At 38.0% G+C, this 12,595-nt stretch overlaps 1 protein-coding gene and 1 long non-coding RNA gene across 6 annotated transcripts in view; one reads left to right on the top strand and one right to left on the bottom strand.

The window, feature by feature from the left end:
• LOC310731156 overlaps positions 1 to 12,595 on the top strand; it is a 282,526-nt gene that overhangs the window by 14,607 nt on the left and 255,324 nt on the right. The window lies entirely within an intron of this gene.
• LOC310731072 (pleckstrin homology domain-containing family G member 3-like) overlaps positions 1 to 12,595 on the bottom strand; it is a 48,589-nt gene that overhangs the window by 30,903 nt on the left and 5,091 nt on the right. For 3 of the 5 annotated variants that reach the window (XM_083550422.1, XM_083550424.1, XM_083550423.1), the window contains exon 2: positions 7,669 to 7,739. In XM_083550422.1, coding sequence (XP_083406548.1) covers positions 7,669 to 7,720 — 52 coding nt within the window. In that variant the 5' untranslated portion in view covers positions 7,721 to 7,739. Of the gene's footprint in view, positions 1 to 3,020; positions 3,195 to 7,668; positions 7,740 to 12,595 lie in introns of those variants that run through there. The other 2 variants (XM_083550426.1, XM_083550425.1) reach the window with 2 other exon arrangements.

Raw genomic sequence — 12,595 nt, 5'->3', positions numbered from 1 at the left:
ACGTAGTATAATATTTGGTTATGATTCATTTGATTTGTTCCAGTTGAGTCAGTAAAATTTTTATGTATTGATTAACCTAGTTTTGACTCTAATGCCAATTTCAATACATGTCTTCACTGTCTGTATTTTGTCTGTACAGTCTAATTATGTCTCTCCCAAAATAGACAGGTAACAGATCTGAAGGATAGATGTCTCTCTCTCTGTCTCTCACACACACACACACACACACACACACACACACACACACACACACACACACACACACACACACACACACACACACACACACACACACACACACAACATTCGATTCATATCAGAGCTTGGCTGAGAAGTAGCTAATCATTAGCCTATGTGTTTTAAAAACGGCCTTCTTTGCAGGTGGCCAAATTCTGGAGCCAACAACAAAATTCCTCACACCTGACAGAGGATCAATTTACATTCTTTCACAGCAAGGACACTTTCCAGAAACTCATTTTTTTCATCTCACATGAACAAAACTGAATGCTGAAACAAGGGCTAAAAGAACAGCAGACCAAAAAGGGAATGAAGAACAGTGAGCAATTCTGTCCAGACATCCGACTGAGACATGCACGGACATGGCAAAGCTGATGTCTACTAAGATGAGCAGGAAATGGATAAAGGTCAGAGAATTGACTCACAGACTTGTTTTATTTCAACCTGCAGGCAAACTTTTCGTTACACAATATCCACAGATAGCTGAGAAAGGTGATTTCAGGTTACAGGAAGCACTGTGACTTTCAGTTCCATTGGAAAAATGAGTGTTCAATATAAAAGGATATTTATAAAGTTTAACAAAATATATGTTTAGCTCTATAACTAAAACTATCTAAAGTAGGATTACTGGTTTCCTGGTATAGCTATGAAAGGTGACGTGTGTGTGTGTGTGTGTGTGTGTGTGTGTGTGTGTTTCAGAAATGTAATCCTTTAGTCTAACCATTAAATGTCTTTGTGTAGCCATAATCTCATTTTACTCTTAACATCTAAAGCCTGATTCCTTATCACATCTTCGCACAGGGAGCATGAAGGAAACAACATTATCTTTACAAAAATCTATGAGAAGGAAAAAAAAAAAAAAGTCATGTAATTATTAACTCTAATTCAGGTCAGTGTAGTATTCTAAAAGTGTGTTTAACCTCCTATATTAACCCCCAATAGTGAGTTATTTCAGTTAAGTGCTCCCAAAATTCCTGTTGGGAATTAACTAGACAGTTTTAGTATTTCCTGACTTGATTAACTTGATAAAGTTTATTAATACTAGACATAGCACTTATCAATTTAGTATCTACAGTATGTCTGTATTAAGCCAATTTATATCAGCAAAGAAATGGTCAGATTTACAGGAAGACAACAACCCTAACTTTGCCAAAAGTAGCCTGACATATTGTGGGAAGCACAACATAATGAAATGTATCGCTACATAAAGTTGGGCAAGTGATAGTAAGAGTAGCCTCCCAAGTTACCACAGCAAAAATGAGTTAGCTATTTAACAGCATAATACAAAAATGTGTTTATTTATTGCAAACAATTACATTTTACACACAATTTCCCAGTAATATTTATTTATTTTAAAAGAAGTTGTTAGCAGACTGCCTCACACCAACAGTCAAACATGGAGGTGAAAGGGGGAGGGGGTTGGAGCAGGGAAGACTGATTGATGACTTATTACAAGTGAAATGGATACTGAACATACATCAGCACCATGCAATTGTTCCTGGACTGTAGCTAATTGGAGCCAACTTCAGCATACAATGAGACAATGACCTGAAGCATACGTCCAACATCTGTAAGCATTATTCATAGACAGTGAATAGTCAGCTGGAGTATTATTTATCATGGAATGCGGATAAATTGCTTAGCAAGGTCAAAGAAATCTACAACTTCCAAAGAACACCTTTCCAAAGTTTTTTAACTGATTGTTAGGAGAAACTAATTGTATGTTTGCCAAGAGAATATAAAGCTGGGTTTTTCAGTTAAAATAAAATCTGTACATCTGTAAATGTATTTGTTTGTTAGGTTAAAGCTAATCATTAATGTCTCTATAAAAAAAAAAAATAATAAAAAAAAAGAAAAAAAAAAAGAAAAGAAAAAAGACTTCTGTTTATGGCTGTTTATTGCACGTTCTCTGTAGAGTAGGGTTTAAACATGTTTAGTATGGTAATTTTTTATGATTGATTTAAAAGTTTTTCTTTACACTTTTTTTTTTTTTTTTTTACAGCTAATTAGTTATTAACAAATTGGATATCAGTATCAGCCTAAGCTCTACAATTCAGTTTTGGCCTTTGAAAAAAAAAATTTAATCATGCCATCACTTGTTAATATTAAAGGCTTTTGTTTGTCGACCCGCAAGGTTACTGTTTCACCATAAACAAAATTGAAGAACCAAGTGATGACAATCACAGAAGTTCTCAAGCATTTCCCAAAAATATGATTCACAGTTTGGTGACAGCTGTCTCAAATTTCTTACCTGGATGCCAGCTGTTTCTTCAATCTACAAATGACACGCTGCATAAACCATGCAGAACAACTATAGAGAAGCCACATTTCTTTTTTTAACATAACCACAACTGATGTAGAACAAAAAGCCAACTCATGAATATCAAACTCTATGGTTTGCTCCAGGATGTATCTTGCCCAATTAGCTGTGAACATGCTGCAAGCTGGCTGTATGGACATGCCATGCAAATTTCAACACATGAATGCTGGTTTTGTTCGTCGCACCGGAATTTTCCACACAGTCAAAGCGGTTACCATGGAGTCTTCATGTTGGACAAACGTGAAAACATCAAAAAGATCAAAAACATAGAGTGACATAAGGTAGGATAAAAGAGGAAACAATTAAATCTCTTAGGATGTGATCATAATGAACAACGTCTGATTAGGAAATAGTAAATAGTTCAGCAACGCACCCATACAACTTTGTGTACTTAAGTATAAACACATATACTGACATGCATGCTAAAAACATAGATGCACAGAAGTAAAAGACATTAACATACCTAGAGAGGGAGGTAAACGGAAAGCTGCTGTCCGTTTAAACCAGGTATAAACTTTTAAAGATGATAAACTGCAGACACATGATAAATAAGATATTCCTGCCAAGTTACAAAAAGGTACTCTCTGAAAGTTGCCAGTCAACTCCCAAACTTCAGGGCATGAGCTTTAATCTGACTAATGTGAGCCGATCGAGGAGACAATGCCACACCTCAAGATATCAAGACACTCCTTCAGCACACCATTTAAACAATCCTTATAAAGTTATTCATGCTCATTAAACCTCAAACTCCTATTCTATACAAACTACCCAATAAAGCAGACCATTAACTGTTTACCTTACATTGAATTTCAGGAACTGTTCACTCAATATAGCCGAATAATGTAGCAGCCAAACAAAAAAAAAAAATCTCCCTGGCCTCAGCTTGTGGAAAATGCAAAATGTACAAAGATGTTCTTCCACATGATCTTTTCTGTTGGAATCAGGAACCATAGGCAGTGGTAACATGCACTTACAGGGAAATTTAAGGACAGGGAATCAGCCTCATGCAAATCTCAGCCTAGTAAAAAACAGACAGTGACGTCACAGAGGCGACTGATAGCTCCGTGAGTATATGACTGGCTTTTATGTGGATCTCTGTGGTATCTTTTGCATCATTTGCTTTCCATAAAGCGTGGGACTCAAAATAGCGATAATTCTGCTAATTTTACCATAACCTTCCACGCAAGAATGAAAGGCAGTAAAGAGAAGCAAGCAGAGAACTTACAAATTATAGCGAGTGCAATTTAAATAGGTTAAATTTTCCAAAATAGGTATGAAGATTTATTAGATGGAGCAGTTTTTATTAAACCAGGTTTTTAATTGCAGTTTTAAATTGATGATACCTTTCATCTACCTTTGATGCAGGATTTGCTCCACACCTCCACAAAACAAAAACAAACTAGACAATTGCTTTTTTTTTTTTTTTTTTTTTTACCAAAATGTATTTGTAGGATTTCTCACTTCCTTCTTCAGAGCAAATTGTGAAATTGTGTTCTTAGTCAGTCTGACATTAAATTGCCTGGTGTAAAACAAAAAAATGGGCCTGTGAATAATATTATTTAACTAGCATGTAGGACAAAAATGCAAAAAAGAATGCTAATGCTCAGAAGGGACTGCTAATGTGCTCATACTGTAGAGCAAGACCCACCCAAGGGGAAAGTACAGATGTTCTAGAGAGCATGTAGCGAAATGAGCTCAAGATTAGTACAATATGTGCATGTGGAAAAAGAAAACAATGATTCAATCACCATGGTGTCCATAAAAATAAGGAACTGGCACAAAATGCTCAGAGAAACCAATTTCTTTAATCACTTCTCAAATTACCTAATGACTACAAAACCAGTTGTCTCAAATACACGCTTCTAATTTAATCCCAGACACTCCAAAGTTCTTGACATGAGAAGGTACAAAGGACTGGCGCTTCATGAAAACAATGGCCCTTTTCAGGTGGTAGCAGTAGAGCATGCAACTGGAATCAGTTGAAAAAAAAGTTATTCTCTTAGAGATGCTAAGGTGGCAGACAAAAAAGTTGATTCAGGAATTTCAGTGCACTTCAGCCTTACAGTCTTACCTCTATACAAAAGCTCATTTTTACAATGAAGATGGATTTTACAGAAGTCATCATCCAGTTCATAAATATACACGTATAAGACTAAGCACTTTCTCCAGACATCCCAGATTAAAAACCAGAAAGTTGGTCATATGCTTATAAGACAAAAAAGTACTAGCTAAGACACAGCCCATGTGCTTGCCATATGGTCATAACTTTATCTCTCTCTTCAAACACACAGTTCACAGACCATCACATACCATCAACACTAGCTCTAACTTTGACAGAGCATTCAGTTCAAGCATCCACATTATACCACAGAACTGAAACATCATATCTCACTGTTATCTTCATGCAAACCCAGCAATTTAAAACCATTTAGTGTTTGCATCTCCACTTCTGCCTTATAATTTGTAAAGATTGCAGGGCTCAGGGAGGAACAAAGCCAAATACCCAGATAGCAACGGACTGAAAATTGTTGACAAAGCCCAAGGAACATTCAGCTTCTCGAAAACATCACAGAAAATAGTGGTTAGCCTGAACAATAATTAAATTCTACATCTTCTTGGCAGTTTTGTCTAATTATGGCAGAGACAACCAGGTAATAATCACCTTGTAATGCATGAGAGATTCCACAGAGAAAGGTACTTTCTAACATGAGTGTAACCCTAAACCATCATACAGCCCATACATCAAATACATTACCATTGCTTAATTTAACAAAAAAAAAAATCTTTCCCCATGGTGGACTCCTTCAAAAGGCTCCATGCTGAAACCCAGAACAATCAAGCAACTTTCCATAAGAACAGCAGGAGCCTATAGAACCAATTAACCCCAGTGGTATTACATAGACCTTCCTGCCCCTTTCTGAAGTACCTCTATTCAAATCTCCATTTCCTTCCACCAACATAGGCCATCTGTTGGGTGGAAAGGATGTAGAGGTGTAAGCTCATTGCAAACTTTTCTAGTGAGGCTAAAAAGCCACATTGGATCCTCAGCCTGCAAGGTGAGAAATGAGAATGAAGCCAAAAGGACATGTTCTGTTGAAGGATGAGGCTAAAAAAGAAAACGTTACAGTGACTCTTCTCCACAACTTGGTCGAGGCAACTCACTCCCAGTTTTAAAGGAATAGTTGGAGGATATCGCCATGGCTACATGGAATGCCTCATTAAGCTAATGTTCACAATAAGTGCCTTCACTCTCACACTAAACACCCCCAGCGTTATCAATAGCTCTTTCGCCACAGACAAACTAGCAGTTCTTAACAAAAGTGGCAATAGACCAACAGAAAGTCAAAAGCTAATCAGACTGATCCACTGAGAAAAGTTTTTTAGAAAGATAAAGCCATTGTGATGCGACAAAATAAGCAACAGAAAAAGTGGGAGAGAATAGGCTGCGCATCACTGCAATAAAAAGACAGTAAATTCCTGTCCAAAGCCCTCTTTCATCATTTGGCTTTGCTAGACTGCAGCATTCATGCATGGGGCATATGCTATTCTTCTCTAATCACAGCTGAATAGAGGAGATTTTTAGCAGACCCTGGCCCCAAAGATATGTGGTGGTGAATGAGTCATGAAGGCTTTGGATTGTTATCATTCTGCTGAAGACATCATCTAGATCTGGAGTCAAGTTTAATGAATCAGGCTTTTGGAATAAGAAAGAGCAGAAAGATCAATTTTCTGTTAGACCAATGCCACTTTATTTACTCTGCAATATGTGGACTGATGTAATCTACAGTTTTTTACAGACCAAACATGACCACCTGGACTAATGTCTTAAAGACTATTTAATTTAACTGCTAGACAAGACAGTGGAACAAGTCTAAATTACTCTCTGCTATTTCTTGTTTTCTTCATCTTAACCACAATCAACCATCTGCATTTCTTTCCCTCAAATTCTTTCTTGAAGCCCAGCATTCCCTTTTACCATCTCAACCTGTCATTTATTAATCCTAGAACAAAGCCTGGTGTATTCAGAGATGGTGGTGAATGAAGCAGTCATTGTGTAAAACTAGGTAGGACTTTCCTTTTCCTAGCCTTATGTGCTCTTTTTGGGCCCTGCCGATTATGAAACAGGAGAGAGGAGATGGAGCCAGTGACATATTGGCGTTCTTATGTCAGTGCCAGTGCCAAGCACATTCACCAACCAGCCAAAAGAAAGACTTATTGCTGGATGATGTGGATGTGTACAAGTAAAGAAAAATCAAAATTCCACTCTGGGGATGTAGACTTGGTATTTACACACTGCTGTTCTTTAAATGGGGGGAGTGGTGGCTCCAGCGATTAAGGCGCTGGGTTGCCGATCGGATGGTCTGGGATTCGAGCCCCGGTATCGCCAAGCTGCCACTCTTGGACCCTTAACCCTCTATGCTCCGGGGGTCCCTTACGAGGGAAATATCAAGGTCTGTGACGTCGGAATGACGTGGGGCCGCCTTCCCGTGGGCTCACCACCTGCAGGAGGGACCGTAAGGGACGGTGCTGTGAGGATTGGGCAGCAGTCGAAGGCGGGGACCTGCTTAGACTGCTGCCCCCGCGACCCGAATTACAGATAAGCGGGAGAAAATGAATAAATGTTCTTTAAATGTGTTTTATGATATATGTGGATAAATCCTAATCTAAAAAAATAAGGAGTCAATCTTTTGGTAACTCTACAACTTTTGGTGGGAACAAACTACTTTCACAGAGCATGTTTAATGATGCAAAGACCAACTTTTTCCTCTAACCATATTTTATGACATAACTGTTTTAAACAAAACTCTTTCTTTTAAAAATGTTATGCAATTAACCTTTGTTTTCTACTGAATTATTATTTACAGCTCCAAAAAACTGCTTTAGTGTTATAGTTTCCATTTTGCTTGTGTATGAAAGTACATTTATGTGGAATAACAGACGGCCAACCTGCTGATGTTGAGAGCAAGAGCTTAAGATTTGCTGTAGGCTATGAGGCCCAATGCTGTGCTATTCCCTCTGCATCGCCAGGTTCCCTACATGTGAAATCTCTAGAAATAAATAGTGTCTGGGTTTTTTTAACAGCACAAAAACACAGAAATACAAAAACTCACCTTCACCCATTGAGACCTGATGTTGATGGCCGTGACGAGACTTCTCTGGCATGTCACTCAAGCTTCAGACACTGCAAAAGCAAAACATACCTCAAATTGGTGACATAAAGGAAGCTTACATTTGTTTGACTCATAATATTTTGTTTAAAAATGTTATCTGGTGCCTACAGTGCTGCTCAAAGTCCTAACAACACTGGTTTATATCAGGTTATATATTGGTAAAATACTGTTCAAAGTTATATGGCTAGTCATTTATGGTACTATGAAGAGTGTTTACATATGATGTGTGAAGATTTTGGTGGCAATGTTAAAACTGGTAGCAGAGATCCCGTACACATTTAGTCTTTTTCAAACTACACTATAAAGACAAAAGCATTTTGACTTTTCCAGCCATATGTAGTTCTTCCCCAAACGATTACCCCAAAGTTGGAGGCACACAATTGTATAAGATGTCTTTGGATGTGGTAGCATTACATTTTCCCTTCACATGATGACCCAAACCTGCTTCAGCATGCCAATGCCCATGTGCACAAAGCAAGCTCTATGAAGATATGGTTTACATTGGTTGATGTGGAAGATCTTGAGTGGCCTGCTCCACACTCCACACTCAATGGGGACTAAATGTGGAATGGGATGTTCAAAAATCACATACAAATCTTGTTTTTTTAAAATGTGGTTTAAAAATGTTCACACACTTTTGTACATATAGTATATTAAAGCTATAACAAAACAAAAAAGCCTTTTATTTGCAGCATTCACTGCTCCAATGAGACGTAACCTTAATTCAAGACTTCCAATGATTCTCTTGAAACAGCCACTGACTATACTTAAGTATGTTATGAAGCTCATGTGTTTGCTTCAAAAAAAATCTCTTCATTAATAATAATAATAATAATAATAATAGGTTTTCTCAATGGAGCCTTCTCTAATTGAACAGTTTCTGAATTTGTTCACACATATCTTCAAAATAATGCAATTTAAGCACCCATAATCATATCAACTACAGCAATAATAATAAAAACAAACACAACCCACTTTTATCTTCCCTTAAAGACTTCTAATGCAACTTCAATCCAAATATTTTGACTTCTATATGGCCCTTAATTTAGGACTCTAGGCATTCTGATCTATGAAGTTAACACAGAGCTGTGCATTCCACCTGCCCCCTGCTTTGCCCTCCATTCTGAGGGAAATGGCTACAGAGTGTTATCGGGCCAGAGAGCGGGAAATTCCTGCCATTCCAGTGCACAGAGTAAATCAGTGTTCTGTATTAGCTTGTGCCAGCCACTTGCCACCTCACTGTATATCTGCCAGTGGGCAGAGAAAACCAGTGGGCTGGCAGAACTTCAGCTCTGATGCTTTCCAGAGCAGAACTGAATATACTTGTGCTGATGAGCAGATCTAATATATGCTTAAGCCAAACAAAAACAAACAAAATAAATTCCAGTTATACTTCCCCAATTACATTTTTAAATTAATTATTTATTATATAAAACAACATTTATGTATAAAGCAGACCTAGTTTTAAAATTATCCGCAGGAATATTAGAACACTGACTATTGATAGAAGTGTACACCAAAATAATGAATTAATAATTAACTAAAACTCACCTTGAAGTCAACAACACAGGAATGCACAAAACATTTCAGACCGAGCCATGAACGTTCGGACGCATATGCTGGAATAAAATTAAAAGGATGGATGGATTTTTTGTATGTGTGTATGTATGGATGGATGGATAGACAGATATGCAACCCCTGGTCCAGACATACATTTCTGGAGTTTGAATGCATGCTCCAAATGTTACTCACACTATGTAAGATCACAATATGCAAACAGCAAAGTTTAATCTGCCTATCTAATCAGTTTTGCCAAGGAAAAGCCCCAAAACAAAGGACAAGTGTCTAAAGGACAATGTAGCTCAAAGTCAAAGGCAGAACGTTTAAGTTTGCTCTCTCAGTGTAAGGCAAGAGCGGAAAATCTATGGGTCTGAGTGGTTTGTTGAATCACTGCAGCAAGGTCATGAACAGGTCTATTAAAAGTGGCTGAGTAGAAGACTTCCCAGTATCAATAATTAACCTTTGCAAACACAAAATAAGTTCCCCGTTTTTGAATTCAATTAATTCTGGAGAACAGCTTTGTAAACTTCTCTCCTCTCCCGCTATTCCTGTGAGCTTCTGCCTTTCGAAACAAGAACAAGATCAAAGATCACATCAGCAGGAATTCTTTAGGGATTAAGTGCTGCATTGTTCCTCAGTGTAATTACTGAGCTCTGCTATGAGATGACAACCTGCTCCACCAAAACTAACATTCACAAGAGGTTTGGCAATTACCTCTGAGAGACTAAGCGAAGCACTGTGTGCACGCGCATGTCTTACTGCACACTGCCTTACCAAACCCAAACACATTCATTTAAGCGGTTTAACTCCCGGCATTCACCTTTCACTAACAGATTTTACAAAGTGCATATAGTAGGCAGACTGGAGTGCAAAAAGGAGTCAGAGTCCCTTTAAATGTTGTTTATGGCATGACCTCAGGACAACTCCTCCATAAATATGCAGGGGGCAGGTCACAATGTGTCCAAGGCTATTTATGCTTTTGTGAAACATTCACAAAAAAAGAGAGAGAACTATTGAATTACTGCTGCTAAAAGCACTAGTTTTTACAACTAAGTGAAAAAAAAAAAATCCTACTAAGATCTTTTTTTTTTAAGTGAGTACTTTTTCAGCAAAAACTATTCAAAAATCATTTATTCATCTAATCACTTTATCCTAGTCAGGGTTGAGGTGAATCCAGATCCTATCCTGGGAACCCGAGTCAAAATATTTGAATGTTCCCTGAAACCATTACATAGCAACAAACACACACAAACCAAAAATCAATCCCTGTACCAGAAAGTTTGTCATAGATAAAATCAAAGACCCCCAGAGGAACCCAGGGACATGATTTAAACGTGCAAAACTCCACACAGCCAGTTAGATCGGGACAGCATCGCATCATGAAATGTCTTCAGTATGCCTGCATAACAGTCAATCAACTCCATAAATCCTAGTGTACGATACAAAGGTGGAAAAATTATACACTATTTAAACAAAAGTATTGGGACACCTGCCTTTTCCAGCCATATTCTTAACTAAATCACAACGTATAGGACGTCTTAGTATGTGGAAGCGTTCCATTTTCCCTTCACAAGAACTATGACAATGGCCCTATGCACACAGCAAGCTCCATTAATATGGTTTAAATTGGGGTAAATAGAAGATCTTGAGTGGCAGAGCTTTGAACCGAAACCTACTAAACACCTCTGGAATGAATTGAAATGCTGACTGCACTCTAGACCCCCTCACCCTCATGTCAGTCTCCACAACCACACTCCAAAATTTAGTATATTTTCCCCAGGAGAGTGGAGGTTATTATAACAGCAAACAGCACATGCAAAACTTATGGTCCCAGGTCCGCAAACCTTTGTCCGTATAATTAATCTATACCTACTTTGATACCTTATAAAAAGAGTTCAAAATTTTAAATATTTGTTTAAATCTCCAAAATAATAAGGACGTTGTAGATACATCAGAGCTACTTATTATCTATTAGTTCTGTTTTATTTTCTGTCACATTTTGTTGCTGCAATTAAAAGCCAAGATCAATAAAACACCACATAGCACCAACAGATGTGTAACTGGCACTGAGTCAACTGCAACTAGAGAGCATTTGTTCCTCCAGCTGATAAAACACGCTAACCACTATGTGACCTGTAAAACAGCTGCCCCCCCCCAAAAAAAAAACCACAACTAAACTAGTGCATATCAAGGAGTTGTGCTCTAATTAGAGTCAGATGGACTCTCCGATCTTGGCTCTTTGTCCAGTAATCTTTTTTTTTCTGCAGGTTGGACAAAAACAGATGCTATTCTCATATACAAGCACGAGTGCTACATCAAGAGCTGGATCCAAATATGAGAGGGTTAGTTTATTGAGAACAGGCTAAGTAAAACTAAATAGACCCTTCATCCTTTGTGACATGCTGTTCCTGGAGCAATAATGCTCCCCAAAAGAGCAAGAATGAGCTTTTTGCAAAATAAACCATCCTAATTATCTGCCTAACATGAAAAGAATGTTAAGTATCTGCCTTTGTTGCCCAAGTCTGAGCATTTGTAAAAGAAAGACTCCCAAGGGAGCTTTTTTTTTTTTTATCTACAAAGAAATGTTTTAGATAAGACTTATGGTGAAGAAAACATAAGTCTAATCTCAGAAATGTATTGAGAAAGGAATGAGAGCTGGACATCTTGATGGATATGCTGACATTGCACAATAGTGATGAAAATGAAACAATTTTTTTCAACAATACAATATAATACAATATTATGAATAAATCTAAATCAAATTCATTATTGTAACTGGTCATAGAGAAACCCAATACAAAGTCTAAACAAACGGTCACCAACATATACTGCAACCAAAGGCAGTTTCTGCAACACTAAACAGCCTTTCTCGGCAAAAGAGTGACAATTACTTCCTCAATTAAAATACGTCCGACAGGCAAACAAAAGTCTGAGCTGCACTAAAAATAGACCCATCGCCAGACTTGTCTTCCGTTGCAGTGAGGCCACATTGAACTCCAGAGCCATGGACCCATGGGAACAGCGGCGTATTCCAGGGATCTCCGAGGATCCGGATCCCAGTCGCACAATAAAAGCTCTCAAGGGAAATACCACAGCTAGATCTCTTTTGCAAAAATATTGTATGCCCTGGCAACTGTGTCCGCTGTTGGCCGAACACAAGCCAAAGAGGTTTTATTATTTCAGCACTGTGGTACATGTTTGTCCTGGATGACCTTGTTCTTACCTCAGACACCAATCACCCCCCCCCCACCCTTTTTCAAAAGAGAAAATTCCTCACTCCACACCGATACACAATTTAAAAGGAGTG

The sequence above is a fragment of the Silurus aristotelis genome (assembly GCF_946808225.1).
Source record: "Silurus aristotelis genome assembly, chromosome: 9".
Taxonomy (NCBI): Eukaryota; Metazoa; Chordata; class Actinopteri; order Siluriformes; family Siluridae; genus Silurus; species Silurus aristotelis.
Note: the sequence above shows the minus strand (reverse complement) of the source record. Positions and strands in the feature narration are given on the sequence as shown.